Consider the following 15,915-nt stretch of genomic DNA (forward strand, 5'->3'; position numbering starts at 1 on the left):
CTAAATCTAAGGTGATTTGCCACTTTTGGCCCCCTGATGGTTGTGTTCTTGATTTTTTGGGCTCTGGGTGTAGATCTCCTTTGATCTATCTTCTGTGGAGGTGGAGTTGAAGCATCTGGTGGGATCTACTATCTTATGGTGGTGTGGGATCGTGTGTGGTGCTGGTGATGCTGTGACTTTTATCTAAGGGTCAAGGTAGAATTTTAGTGGTAAATGCTCTTTCACTTTATGGTGTTTCCAGTTCCAAAAATGGATGAGAGTTGGTTCTCTGACATGATCTCCCAGCAGGTGCATCAAACATAGGGGTGAATCACTCAAAACATATGTTTATGTGTCTGTGATCGGAATCAACAGACATCAATATAAAAATTCAATCCGAAATTTCGTCATATGCTTGTTAACAAACTGAAAATTAAATTATTGACCAAAAAAAAAGACTCAACATCAAAAAATTGAAAACCGTCTCGATCAACATAATAGATTTCAACCCAGTAGACTGTCTCAAAAATTGAACTATAACAAACAGAAAGAAAAAAGAAGAAGTAGATGATACAAAAAGTGATGAAATGAAAATGGAAACTACTCACTTGATACACATAACATTGGATCCAAAACCGCGCGGAGGCTCTTTCGTGAGCATCTTGAGGCAGCAGAAGATAATTCCCCGGCCAAGTTTCTTCAATGTATTCAAGGATGACAGGGGACTCAGCAATCGGTTTGCCGCGATGAACAAGCACCGGGACCTTCTTGTGAATTGGGTTGAGCTGCAAAAGCAATTCACTCTTGTTTGAAACGTCTTCTTCTATGTACTCATATTTCACACCCTTGAGCTTTAGAGCCCATATCACTCTGTAAACATATGGGCTCGGCCAAAACCCTATTAGCTTCACTTCTTCTTCCATGGTTGATGTGTTGAGGTCAAGGCAGGAGGCTCATATATTATAGCAGTCTAAATCAGAATTTAACCATATAAATAAATTCTAAAACTAAAGCTTAAAATAAATCATACAATAGTACAAAGATAAGTTTAGAAAAATCAGAATACGGTCAAGTTTAGAACTTGGTTATATCTCCTTAAGATGAAATTGTCTCTTATTGGTGCTTCAAGTTTCCAATGTCAAACGTCTCTCCCTCCCTGGATACAACGACCTCCTTATTACAATAGGACTCCAAAACACAATAACAACCAACGCATGATTGGTGTTGTGTGTTTGAACTCTCTCTCATATATATGGACTCATCAATAAGACGCACTAGAATAATTACTAACATTAGTGCACTGTGTTTTCACTATGCAATTGTCAAAAATTTAGTTATAACATGTGTGAGACTTACTTATTTATAGATGATGAAATTTGTCTGCTGTATGATTACAGACAATAGTAACTTAGTTGTGGATATCAAAAATTACTAAAAGGGGTTTTGTGAAAACAATTTGAAAGAGGTGTTAGTGTAATTTTTGATGCCTCAAGGGTTTTTTCTTTGGTGAAAATATTTAAATAAAAAAAAATTGATTCTTGAATTTTTTGTATTACCAAATTTCAGGACTTTGTTTTCAAAAATATTATAATTTCTAAGTGTTATAGCATAGGGTCCAAATTTATGAATTTATCGTATCAAATTTGACTCGAGATATTGATTAACAACAAGGGGCTTGTAGCTTAAGTGGCAGTAACCCTTACCGCTAAGAACATGTGTCCTCTCATTATCACTTATGTCACACAACAAAACAAAACAAAAAATTGATATTAAAAATAAACCGAACATTCTTATTATTTATTTGACTGCGATATAGAAACCTTCGGCTAGTGGAGCTCAATTTCCCGCAAGTGTAATTTTTTGATGATGTGATACATGATGAAGTTTAGTTAAAAAATTGTTTTATGACATTGCTTCATCATGATAAACATTGGTCCATACTGAGCATACAAATTGAAAACAAAGGAATTCATAGAGCATACAAAATATACATATGACTTGGTAGGTTTCAGACTTGATCAGGGACACGAGATTTCCTCAGGCGTGTCATATGGGCCAGCAATTTTTGGTAGTCAGGAAGGTTGTCTTTGATCACAGGAACTTGCTTGAAATTCTGAACCCATGCATGCAGCCGAGGCAAAGTGCTTGCCTCCAGAACCTTGACACCAACCATTTCTTCAATGGCCTCAAACCAGTGAGGCAACCAACCATGTGTTATGTGTCTACCAAGCTTATAGTTTCACCCCCAAAAAACTTCTTGTCTCCGAGGCCTTGCTCTTCCAATATTTTCAGGGTTTCCAATACTGCTTTTATTGTCTTTTCTCGCTCTTCCCCGGCAGTTAATTCGAAGAATGCACCAAAAATGGGAGCCTGATAAATAAATTCATGTTGTAAATGCATGAGTTGGTGGATGACCACCATACCTCCTAGCATTCACCCTTTCTAATTCTATGTAACCTATACACTAAATACCATAGTTATGGGCTTGTAACTTATGAGTTGTTAATGTCTTCTTACCATTGTAAGCCTATAAATAAGAGGTCTTATCAAGATGAGAAATACAAGTTGATTGAACAATTTATATTGTCTTCCTCTACTTCCCAATTCTCTCTACAATTTTCCCTTAGTTTTATAACACGTTATCAGCACGACATTGCTCTTGGTATGTATTCTTTCTCTGAATTTTCTTTCTTTTTATATGAGCTAGAGTCATCACATAGTATAGAGTTTCTTTGTACTCACCATCAGACTTCATCATGCTCATTTAAGAAAAAAAATCCTTATTCTTATTACACATGAATATAATGCCATGTTTTTTTTATTTGTTTGTTTATTTGATCTTAAGTATGATCTTAATTATTATAATGAGTTTGTATTATACAAAAGATCAGGACCCGAAGTTCCTCGATCCTCATCATATAACTTGATTAGGACCTAGAGTCCTTTAGATTGAATCAAAACCTGAAGTTCTTTGATTCCAAATAATTGAGGTTGTTAAGTTCCGTAAAGAGCACATAAGGACATGAAACTCCTTGATTTTGTATTAATCAAAATCAGAATTCCATGAGGTCTACATATGTCAAGAACCCGAACCAGAAGTTTCGAATGCATATACATCGATTTGAGTATGAAGTTCAAAGCACAACTATTAATTCAATTTATTTAGATCTATGTATTCGAACTTGAAGTTTCGAATATATGTTGATATGAACCTGAAGTTCATAGTTTTTCATGGATCTTAATACTATATATGAACCTGAAGTTCATTACTTATTTGTGCCTATATGAACCTGAATTGGTTGGAAATCCAATTCTTAAACTTGTAGTTTTATCTACATATTGAATCCACATTAATATTAGATTAACTTGGAATTTCATAGTCTTTAATTTATTTATTTTATTCCTCGTTTATACCACTTTACTCATTTTGTTTTATTTTATTTATGTTGGGTTATTAGTTAATTTCGTTTTACAATGGTAATATAATATTGATACTTACAGTTATATATATAATATAACTGAAATCATAATTTCCAGAAGCAATCAATGCCCATTTATACGAAACGAAAAGATAATATAGGTTACACTCTATGTGTATTATGATGGAGTTGAAAAAGAAAAAAAAAGGGGGGGGGGAAATTAAGACCTGAAGATCTTGATCCTCAATATATTTAATGAAGGACTTGAAAATCCTAAATTCTATACATGTAAAGGAATGAGCCAGAAGCTACAATTTCTATACATCTAAAAAGGCAAGAAAATCCTTTTATATATGTGTATGTACATATATAATTTTATGGTTCACAAAGTGAAAAGGTGATTAAATGTTAACGTGAACCACGTTGATCAATACCAAATATTAGTTGGTTATCTCATTGTTATGGTTTATAAATTTGAAGACACTCATAAGCTGTGTGTAGTCTCGTTTGAGTTGTAAATCTTACTGTACAGTAATGTGTTCAATTTATTGTGAACAACTTTAGCACCATGAATGAAAAAGGGATTTCGTTAATTCAGATATTGGAACCCGAAGTCCATATCATAATAATTTAAACTTGAAGTTTAAATATTGAACAATGTGATAATTATAGAACCAAAAGTTCTAAGTGATATGAGGAAATTATTGGTGCATACTATATTATTTATAGTCAATTAAGGTTTACATATTCCTAAATTCATTTTCAATTAATTGGGACAAGAAGATCTCCCATATCAATACTTGTAAAATAACTATTTGTGAACTTGAAGTTCCTCATTTTTCTCAAAAGGCATAAAAGACCAGAAGTTCTTCAATCACTTTTATTGAAACCAGAAGTTTCAACTATTTATTTTACGGCAATGTAAGGACCAGTTCTTAAAAGACAATACTTATAATATAAATATTTGTGGACTTGAAGTTCCCCAATTCTTAAAAGGCAAATGAAGACCTGAAGCTCTTTGATTTATTTTTCATTGGAACCAGAAGTTTCAACAATTTATTTTATGGCAATATTTTAATTTTTGATGTATTTTATTTTTACTTAGTTCTTTTCTTTAGTGTTATTTTTATTTTATGCAAGGACCCGAAGTCTCTAAATTATATAATTAAAGAAAGACCCGAAGTCTCTTAGGGCTCGTTTGGTATGCCTCCCTAACTTGGACTGGCTTGGATAAAAAATTATCCCATGTTTGTTGTCATATGGTTCTAGTTTTAAATGGGACTAATAATCTGGGGCCCACCAAAAACACCTCCTTAACTGGGCTTAGTGAGACCCGTGTGTGAAGTGGGGACAAACTAATCCCCTCCTCATCGCTCACGACTTCCTCCCTTCTCCACGCCTTCATGCTTCATCTCTTCCATCAGTTCTCACCCCACCACACACCTTGTCACAGCCATCACCTCCCACCTAAGCACACACCTCGTCACAGCCATGGCCTCCAACCCTCATCCATGTCAGCTGCGCGCTCTCTCTCTCTCTCTCTCTCTCTCTCTCTGCTACAAAACCCAAATGGAGGAAATAAATTAATTAATTCAAATCGCTTTTTCTTTTTATGAAATTAGGAGAAGAACCTCACAAAACAATAGCTAACCATCAAGCAATTCATCATCAAAAAACCCACCCCGGCAGAAGCTTCCTCAAAGAATCAAATTCCCAAATTTAGATTGTGGGGTTTGGGCATGCGGCTATTGAAGAGAGAGGAGGGTGAAGAGAGAAATAGTGAAATAGGAAATTGAGAGAGTATAAAATTTTGAATTAAGAAGCAGAGAGATAGATATTGAGAAGAAGAGCAGAAGGAGAGAGGAGGGAGAAGAAGAAGTTGAAGAAGTCGCAGGTTGGAAGAAGATAAAACAACAGAGAAAGAAAGAAGAGAAGTTAAAAAAACAAAACAAATAAATCCACTTGCCTTTTTTTAAAAAATTAAAAATAACAAAGTTAAAAAATTTAGTCCTAGTCCAATCGTGCACCAAACACAGTACAAGTCTTATCCAGCTTATGCCAAGCCAATCCAGTCCAAGACAGTCCCAATATTTAGTCTAGTCCATGACAATCCCGCGTACCAAACGAGCCCTTAGTTATCAATCCATATAATATCTATACAAGGAATTGGAGTTTTGCAATTCTTAGAGACCAAATCAAGACTTGGAGTTCTTTGATTTTCTTTAACTGGAACCAGAAGTTCCAATAGTTTATTTTATTACAGTATTTTAATTATTATTTTATTTTTCTTGTTATATTTAGTTATTTGTTTTCATTTCAATAATTTATATTTAAGGACGTGAAGTTCCTCATATGACCCGAAGTTCAAATATCTTAGAACCCGAAGTTCTTATTATCTCTAATCCAAACTATAAGTTTTGGCCACATGTGCATTAAAAAAAAAGGGAAATTCTAGAACCTAAAGTTCTAATTGTGTCAACCTCCAAATTGATATTTCAACAAGTGCATATGTATTATGAATATGGGTTGAAAAATATACATCATGTCAAGAACTTGAAGTTTCGACATTATTTGGATTTCATGTTTTCTAAAATTTTTATTATTATCGTTTTATTTTATTGCCTTGAAAAATATCATATTGATACAAATTTGGACATGAAGTTCAAAACCAAAAATTCTTTTTAAATTTGATATATGTACTCGAACCTGCAGTTCCAGATATATGTTAATATATATCCAAAGTTCATCATTTTTATTGAGATTAATATTAATATGAACCTGTAGTTCATATCCTGTCAAGAACCTGCAGTTCTGGTATAACATATATAAGATGTTAATTGAACCTGAAGTTCAGAATCAAACGTTGTTTCTTTTATCTTTATCATGTTTTCCACAATGGAATCAAAATATTGTAACCAAATTCTAATTGGAACTTTCAAGTTCCTTGCTTCTTAATTTTAATTATTTTTATATTTAATTTGAACCTGTAGTTCAAAGCACAAAATGAGAAGATAAGACCATTCCGGAAGAATGGCATGCAAGAAATCGTTCCATAAGAACGACATGTTTTATGTACAAAAGAGTGTTCTAGAAGAACGACTTGCATTATGTACAAAATATCGTTATAGAAGAATGACTTGGATTATATACAAAAGACCATTATAGAGGAAAGGCTTGAATCATCCTGATATGTATCTATTTCTAAATGATTAAATACAATGCAAATTCTGAAGATTGCAAGTTGAATACATTGATAATACATTGGATAGATTAAAGTTCCAGAAGGACAACCCATTAACATGTCAATATTAATATGATGCACGCTGAATGCATTAAGGTTCTTGAAGGACAATACTTATGACATGAAATAAGGTCCCCGAATGACAATACTTATGACATTCTTGGTATTATTTTGATGAGACCAAAATTCCCGTCGTTAGGGGGAGATTTGGTTGTTCCTGAAAGAACAAAGAACGACGTGAATGATTATGAAATATATTTATTATTGTCTCATCAAACAAATTGGTATAAAAGATAAATGCTAGAAGTATATTCAAACACAAAAAGGATTGTAAGTCAAATGACTAGAAGCAAATACAGACACAAAGTTAGTGACTACTAATAACCAAGTTGTTGCATGCTTGAAGCATGACAGATTTATAGATTGCAAAAATTGAACTCCCCATAAAAGCTGTTGGATACCTGAAGCATGACAGATCTATAGGTTCCAAAGACTTAATTCCTCAGAAGAGGAGATTAATTGTAAAGTTTAAGCCCTACTCAAAATAACACTCTAGAAGAGGTTATGATCCACATTCTATAAATTATACATCTTAGAAGAGATATTTGTCCATGAAGTGACAATGAAAGCCTCTGAAGTGGCACTGGTACCAGAAATAATGAAAGCAATGAAATGCTTATAAATTATGCATGCGCATGCACATGAGAATTGTGGGATCATGAATTGATGATATATTGGTTTATAGTACGTACTAAAGTTATCAAGGGCTATACATGATGATATTGCACCACTTGTTATAATTGTCGACAAATGTAAACAAAGATTGGCCAATTGGAAGAGGCAGTCCAGTAAAGTTGAATATTTCCGAAAAAAGTGCAATTATTGAACCTATAGTTAAAACACCAAAAGGATATAAAAATGTATATGTTACAAACTGGTGTTTGAGATGAAGTGAAATAAATCACTTGATGATATGGCACAACGTTTCCCAATAAAGACATGGGATTATGATGGTAAACATATGCAGCTATGTTATGCATTTTTATGAAAAATTTATGTGTATAAAAATTCCTGAAGGATTCAGAATGCCTGAAGCAAATGATTTAAAATATAATGGTTTGTAATGATCATTGTGTGGATTAAAGTATTGTGGAAGAATATGGTATAATCGTCTTAATGAATATCTATTACAAAAATGATATATAAATAATTTGGAAATGAGTTTACCATCATTGCAGTATATATATGAAGAATTTTGTTAGAACTCTTGAAGAGTTTACAAAGGCTTCTCCTGATTTGATAAAGGAATTTGAGATGAAAAATCTAAAAAGATTATGAAGTTAAGCATATCGCCAGAAGCGATCTCTTGAAGAATACATATGAATAAATTCTGAGAGATGTAAAATGTCATACATTATATAAATTATTGAAAGAAAATCTCTAAGAAGTTAAGGAGCTTGAAGCTCAATGTCTATACTCAATTTTCATGAAATGAAAGTGATCTAATTGCCTCAGCGAGTACTTTGATTGAATTATGAGTTCAAGACCAAGTTCAATATCGTTGCAACGTATTCAGATTTTTAAAGAAGTTATCAGAATATTTAGGTCTCTTGAAGAGCCTATGACATGCTAGCATAGTATACAAAAATTTATATGAATAGCTTATTACATCATGCAATTTTATACTCTTGTCCTCGTAAAGGTAACGTATGAGTTTGCTTATATTACTATGATATTATAGAATATGATGTTATTTTAAGAATTGTTAATGTGAAAGGATTTGTGAAAATAGTCTAGATATTTTTGGTATTACTCTAACCTCAACAGGGATTAAAAGGAATGACACACATACATCATCCAGTGATGATATTGAAGAAGTTTTTATATAAAGCATTACCAAAGCTTGCTTTGTTGGAGGAAAATGAGATATCAATATCATTTGTGTTGTATCTTCAAATAATTCAAGTTTGTCCTCATCAAGGGGAGTAATTCATCAGGGGGAGGATTCAACAATTTTCTACATATAGGACATATATGCGCTGTACTCTTTTCCCTTGGACTAGGTTTTGTCCCACTGGGTTTTTCCTATCAAGGTTTTAACGAGGCAGCATAAGCACGTCCAACACCATATCAATGATCCAGAAGAATGTTGCACTCTTTTTTCCTTTGCTTAGGTTTTGTCCCACTGGGTTTTTCTAGCAAGGTTTTTAATGAGGCAACTATGTCAATTGTATGGTGGACATCCAAGGGGGAGTGTTGTAAATGCATGAGTTGGTGGATGACCACCATACCTCTTAGCATTCACCCTTTCTAATTCTATGTAACCTATACACTAAATACCGTAGTTATGGGCTTGTAACTTATGAGTTGTTAATGTCTTCTTACCATTGTAAGCCTATAAATAAGAGGTCTTATCAAGATGAGAAATACAAGTTGATTGAACAATTTCTATTGTCTTCCTCTACTTTCCAATTCTCTCTACAATTTCCCCTTAGTTTTATAACAATTCAAAGTATATAAGCACTTGTATTGATTTTGTAATGCAAATTATTAAAATTTTAAACTGATGATATATATAGCTATTTGATATGGTCTCGTCGTGGACAAACTTATTTATCAAATTATATGTTCACTATATGTTGTGTTAGTATTTCATTTATATATTTAACTATAAACTTACTTTAAACCTCGTTTAATTCTTAAAAATAAGATACCAACAAATCATTTGGTGAGCAAATTTGGTTCTCTATCCTTTGTTTTACAAGTCGGCATTACTTATGGCTTAGCTTTTTAACATATATGTGTGAGTCACAATGATCAAATGTTACATTTACAATGAGGAGTCATTCTATAGTGACGGGACCTATTGCTATGTCACAAGAATTCTATAATGAAGGCCTTATATATGGCCCTTAGGTGAGGCCCTATCCCTTAACCGTTGGATTAAATTTGTTAGTTGTTGGATCAAATTGGTTAGCATGATCCAATGATTAGGACATAGGACCTCACGTAAAGGCCATATATAAGGTCCTCACTACAGAATGACTCTGCTATGTTGATGAATTTGACACCAGGTCTTAGGCCTCACTATTTTCAGGTCCAATGGCAGAGTCCCTGCTCTCAAGGGACTCAAGTCTCTTTTTTCCCTTTGCAATAACATTTTCATTATACCAACTACAAAGACAGAAACTATAAATACAGTAGAAGTAACCCAATTATGGGTGAACCACTAAAACATATGTTTATGTGTGTGTGATTGTGATTCTATTGTCTTAATCGGCATCAACATACATCAATATCAAAATTAAATCCGAAATTTCGTCATATGCTTGTTAACAAACTGAAAATTAAATTATTGACCAAAAAAAAAAAAAACAGACTCAACATTGAAAAAGAAAAAAAAAATTTGAAAACCGTCTGAGTAGCATATGTAAGACAAAATACTCTCTGAATTTTGACTTGGCTTTAGTGGTAAGACAAAATGAAATGTTAGTCCTGCTTGGAAAATGAATGAAAGTGACATGCCCTTCTTTTCTTTTTTGTTTTTTTCTTTTTTTATAACATTAGGAGGAAAGAAACCCCTTGGGATATGCATCTCTTTTTTCTTTCTCAAATTTCTATCTTTTTAAAAGTTCTACATCCACCGAATGGAAATTTTGAAATTATTTTGACAGTGATATTTGAGGTCAGGACCATATCCAATAAAGTAGAGGGCCAGACATGGTCAGGACCTTATCCAATAAAGTAGAGGGCCAGACATCAACTGGGTCATATGGTCATTGCCTTTGGTTCTCGTTAATTATTTTTATTATGTTATGTTGATGTCCAAAAAATAGAGTAAATTATAAAGTAGGCATGCTCGCAGTTAGTGGCAGATTCAGGAATTTCCTCTTCGGGGGTCAACGTATAAAAGCTCACAAATTTTTTTAGACAAATCTAGAATGCACCATATTATTATTAACCAATCTACAAAAATTTAAGACCATATTATTATTAAACAATCTTACAAAGATTCAATGCATAGAGTAAGCAACTTTAAATTTATTACGACACTAAGAAAATTTATAAATATTGCGGCTGTAGGACAAAAATATGTGATACCCTACGAGTGATGTTTCCTAGGTTAAAAAGGAGGAGCAAGAGATAAATTCAAATCTGATGAGCTTTCAAGAATCGAAGGGAGCTTCATTTTGATTTTTTTTTAGATTGAAATAAGTCATGGTAAGAAAATTGGTGGATTTTTCTTCAAGTTTTTTTTCCCCCTGAGTTGTTATTTTGTGTTTTCCTCTTATTTTCTTTTATAGACGAAGTTGTCACTCAGGATTTGAGGAATTTGTGAGTATTAATTATAAAATAAGGAAAATAAAGAAAAATATTATGAATATTATAAAAAAGGGTTTTTCATCAAAGAGGAGAAGGGAGAAGAGAGAAAGAAAAGAAAAAATAAAAAGAGAGAAGGAAAAGCAATAAAAAAGAAAGAGAGGGAGGAGAGAGAAACATGTACCTCTCCAAGCTGCACTCGTAGGTTTTATCGGGCAGCAGTTTAATTTTTTTTTAAAAACACCTTAGCCAAAACGACGTCGTTTTGGCAAGGGTTTTTTTTTTTATATATAAAAACTCTTAAGTGGAACGACGTCGTTTTGACATAGGGAGAAAAAAAAGACGACTCTGTTGAGCTCTGCGTGCTGCTTGCTGCTTACTGCCTGTGGTGCTGTGGCTGCTTCCTCTTTGTGGCATTTCATCAAACACCTTCTGGGCAATTTTCAGGGGTCAAGTTCTTGGCCTCCTATGGTAGATTCTGGGTTTGCAGGGGTCAATTGACCCCTCTTGCCCCTATGTGGATCCGCCACTGCTCGCAGTCGTTGTCATTCTTCGTCGGTCGGTGATGCTGGGATCTGTACGAGAGGCAAAATTAGTAACAATCTTGGCACGGGTGTGGTATCGGCAGAGTAATAGTACACGTGCCATATGGTAAACATACTATAAGTAAAATTACCAAAGTTCCCCGATTCTAATTCCTTGATTTTCCTATTTAAGTTCCCTAATTCATGGTTTGCACCATTTCTTCCTGATAGGTAAATATGTCATAAGTAGAATTACCCTATAGGAACCGGGCATTAAAACTTCTTTTTTCACTCCGAGGGCAAGGACCCTGTAGCTCAAGTAGTTAAGGATATTTACTTTGCACTCAAGGATATTTATTTATAAAAATAAAAATAAAATATTCATCTTTATTCCAAGGGCACTACGCCCTTTTGAAACAGAATAATTTGGTACATGAAGTTGAAATTGGATAAAATAAGCACACAACAATATTATACACATATATATATGAGCCATGACCCTATGCAAAAAGCTAGAGCCAATATGACTACTGGGCAGTGCTTTTGGCCAAGACAAACTTCTCTCTTTTATGTTTCTGATAGTCAAGCAGTCTTCCATGATCAGGCAGGTTCTCTTTGATCACAGGCACTTGCTTAAAATTCTGAGCCCATGCGTGCAAGCGAGGCAGAGTGCCTGGTTCTATCACTTTTTTCCCTACTGCTTCTTCCACGCATTCAAACCAGTAGCTCAGAGCTCCAAGGGCAATGTCCACCAGACCAATAGTATCGCCGCCGAAGAATATTTTGTCTCCAAGGCCTTGTTCTTCCAAGATTTTTAGAGCTTCATGCAACTCTTTTGTTGCCTTTTCTTGTTCTTCGTCTCCAACAGCTCGAAAATATGCACTAAGGCGGGGCGGTATCTGGAAAGGAGAACAAAAAAAAAGAAGAGATCGATGTCAATATGTTTTCAAATTCAGAACCTCCTACACGTAAAATGTAATTAATTACCTTCTCTACTCCAAATTGTATCCAAAATCGAGCAAGGGCTTTTTCATGAGGATCTTTTGGAAGCAATGGCTTCTCTGGCCATGTTTCTTCGATGTATTCGAGGATGATGAAGGACTCAGCAATCGTCTTGCCGCCATGGACAAGCACTGGCACCTTCTTGTAAACTGGGTTGGACTGCAAGAGCAACTGGCTCTTGTTTGAAAGATCTTCTTCTATGTACTCATAGCTCACACCCTTGAGCTTTAGAGCCCATATCACTCTGTGAACAAAAATGCTTGGCCAAAATCCCAGCAGCTTCACTTCTGCCATTGTGTTGTGGTGAGATGTTTGAAACAAATGGGTTTAGAGTCTCTCCTCTCTTGGTGCCAGATAAATTCAGTTATATATATATATAGAAATATGTCGCAATCTCCTATGCTTGGGCGATAAGTTTCAAAGTTGAAAATGGGAATAAACAAACCAAAATCTTTAAAATGTCTTCATTTTGATGATATTAAATTATGTGCTCACCTAAACCTTATAGCTTTTCCTGAGTAGTCAATTAATCACCTCTGTGGGTCTTATCTTTGAACATTTCTAATTATTATTATCCATAGGTTTGCGATAAGTTTCAAAGTTGAAAATGGAATAAACAAACCAAAATCTTTAAAATGTCTTCATTTTGATGATATTAAATTATGTGCTCACCTGACCTTATAGCTTTTCATGACTAGTTAATTAATGACCTTTGTGGGTCTTATCTTTGAACATTTCTAATTACTATCCATATGGGACAAGTTCAGAATTGTTTAAACTATTATACAAGGCTTCCTATTTTCAATGCGAACAAACTCTCAAAATGCAAATTACACCAAAAGTGAGATTTTAGGAATAATAGATTTCTGGTGTAAATACGTGTTATTTATGAGTTTAGTGTTTGTTGATTTTTATGACAGAAAAAAGCTTGACTCCTTAAAATTGAGGATGTCACATCCCGAATCGGCTCCGTCGTATATATATTATAGCAGTCTAAATTTTGGTTGCTAATATAATACTCTCTGAATTTTGACTTGGCTTTAGTGGTAAGACAAAATGAAATGTTAGTCCTGCTTGGAAAATGAATGAAAGTGACATGCCCTTCTTTTCTTTTTCGTTTTTTTCTTTTTTATAACATTAGGAGGAAAGAAACCCCTTGGGATATGTATCTCTTTTTTCTTTCTCAAATTTCTATCTTTTTAAAAGTTCTACATCCACCGAATGGAAAATTTGAAATTATTTTGACAGTGATATTTGAGGTCAAGACCTTATCCAATAAAGTAGAGGGCCAGACATGGTCAGGACCTTATCCAATAAAGTAGAGGGCCAGACATCAACTGGGTCAAATGGTCATTGCCTTTCGTTTTCGTTAATTATTTTTATTATGTTATGTTGATGTCCAAAAAATAGAGTCAATTATAAAGTAGGCATGCTCGCAGTCGTTGTCATTCTTCGTCGGCCGGTGATGCTGGGATCTGTACGAGAGGCAAAATTAGTAACAACCTTGGCATGGGTGTGGTACCGGCAGAGTAACAGTACACGTGCCATATGGTAAACATGCTATAAGTAAAATTACCATTAACCAAGTTCCCCGATTCTAATTCCTTTATTTTCCTATTTAAGTTCCTTAATTTATGGTTTGCACCATTCCTTCCTGAGAGGTAAACATATCATAAGTAGAATTACCATATAGGAACTGGCCATTAAAACTTCTTTTTTCACTCCAAGGGCAAGGATCTTGTAGCTCAAGTGATTAAGGATATTTACTTTGCATTCAAGGATATTTATTTATAAAAATAAAAATAAAATATTCATTTTTATTCCAAGGGCACTACTCCCTTTTGAAAAGAATAATTTGGTACATGAAGTTGAAATTGGATAAAATAAGCACACAATAATATTACACACATACATATATGAGCCATGACCCTATGCAAAAAGCTAGAGCCAATATGACTACTGGGCAGTGCTTTTGGCCAAGACAAACTTCTCTCTTGTATGTTTCACATAGTCAAGCAGTCTTCCATGATCAGGCAGGCTCTCTTTGATCACAGGCACTTGCTTAAAATTCTGAGCCCATGCATGCAAGCGAGGCAGAGTGCCTGGTTCTAGCACTTTTTTCCCTACTGCTTCTTCCACGCATTCAAACCAGTAACTCAGAGCTCCACAGGCAATGTCCCCCAGACCAATAGTGTCGCCGCCGAAGAATATTTTGTCTCCAAGGACTTGTTCTTCCAAGATTTTTAGAGCTTCATGCAACTCTTTTGTTGCCTTTTCTTGTTCTTCGTCTCCAACAGCTCGAAAATATGCACCAAGGCTGGGCCTTATCTGGAAAGGAGAACAAAAAAAGAAGAGATCGATGTCAATATGTTTTCAAATTCAGAGTCTCCTACGCGTAAAATGTAATTAATTACCTTCTCTACTCCAAATTGTATCCAAAATCGAGCAAGGGCTTTTTCATGAGGATCTTTTGGAAGCAATGGCTTCTCTGGCCATGTTTCTTCGATGTATTCGAGGATGATGAGGGACTCAGCAATCGTCTTGCCTCCATGGACAAGCACTGGCACCTTCTTGTAAACTGGGTTGGACTGCAAGAGCAACTGGCTCTTGTTTGAAAGGTCTTCCTCTATGTACTCATAGCTCACACCCTTGAGCTTTAGAGCCCATATCACCCTGTGAACAAAAAAGCTTGGCCAAAATCCCAGCAGCTTCACTTCTGCCATTGTTTTGTGGTGAGATGTTAATTTGAAACAAATGGGTTTAGAGTCTCTCCTCTCTTGGTGCCAGATAAATTCAGTTATACATATATAGAAATATGTCGCAATCTCCTATGCTTGGACGATAAGTTTCAAAGTTGAAAATGGAATAAACAAACCAAAATCTTTAAAATGTCTTCATTTTGATGATATTAAATTATGTGCTCACCTGACCTTATAGCTTTTCATGAGTAGTTAATTAATCACCTTTCTGGGTCTTATCTTTGAACATTTCTAATTATTATTATCCATAAGGTTTGCGATAAGTTTCAAAGTTGAAAATGGAATAAACAAACCAAAATCTTTTTTTTTTTAATTTAAAAAATAAACCAAAGGATTAGGCGAGATTAGCTCCTCCGTATCGGTCATCGGATGCACAAACATCTACTATTGAAACGATAATTTTTACGTCTGTTGGACGTGAATTTTTCACGAAAAAAAAAGGGGTGGCAACCCATTTAAAATAAAATAAAATAAAATGTAAGCCGTAAACTTGTATTTGAATGGGACTGAAATATTCTTCCCTGCAAGTTTATCAAAAAAATATAAGTGTTTGTCAAGTATCAAACACTGAAAGATAAGCATCCCAGCCGAGAAGTGGCTATTCACTTCAACTCAAACTCCTCAAATCTCGTGGTCTATAAAAGAGTCATGCCTATGATAAAAAAAGGAGG

General features: G+C 34.4%; 2 protein-coding genes and 1 pseudogene across 2 annotated transcripts; all 3 read right to left on the reverse strand.

Moving 5' to 3' along the window:
- The window catches only part of LOC148297173 (putative glutathione S-transferase pseudogene), a 2,254-nt pseudogene extending 1,352 nt beyond the window's left edge, over positions 1-902 (reverse strand).
- Positions 903-11,850: 10,948 nt separating this feature from the next.
- On the reverse strand, positions 11,851-12,853 carry LOC148297174 (putative glutathione S-transferase). Its single transcript, XM_088246846.1, has 2 exons — positions 12,471-12,853; positions 11,851-12,382 (listed from the first exon to the last, which is right to left on the reverse strand). The coding sequence occupies exons 1-2, from the start codon at positions 12,777-12,779 to the stop codon at positions 12,011-12,013; spliced, it is 681 nt and encodes a 226-aa protein (XP_088102972.1). The 5' UTR covers positions 12,780-12,853; the 3' UTR covers positions 11,851-12,010.
- A 1,431-nt stretch (positions 12,854-14,284) lies between these two features.
- LOC110750903 (putative glutathione S-transferase) lies at positions 14,285-15,417 on the reverse strand. Its single transcript, XM_021951288.2, has 2 exons — positions 14,900-15,417; positions 14,285-14,813 (listed from the first exon to the last, which is right to left on the reverse strand). The coding sequence occupies exons 1-2, from the start codon at positions 15,206-15,208 to the stop codon at positions 14,442-14,444; spliced, it is 681 nt and encodes a 226-aa protein (XP_021806980.1). The 5' UTR covers positions 15,209-15,417; the 3' UTR covers positions 14,285-14,441.
- Between the last annotated feature and the right edge of the window lie 498 nt (positions 15,418-15,915).

The sequence above is a fragment of the Prunus avium genome, chromosome 1 (assembly GCF_965620075.1).
Source record: "Prunus avium chromosome 1, drPruAviu1.hap1.1, whole genome shotgun sequence".
Lineage (NCBI taxonomy): Eukaryota > Viridiplantae > Streptophyta > Magnoliopsida > Rosales > Rosaceae > Prunus > Prunus avium.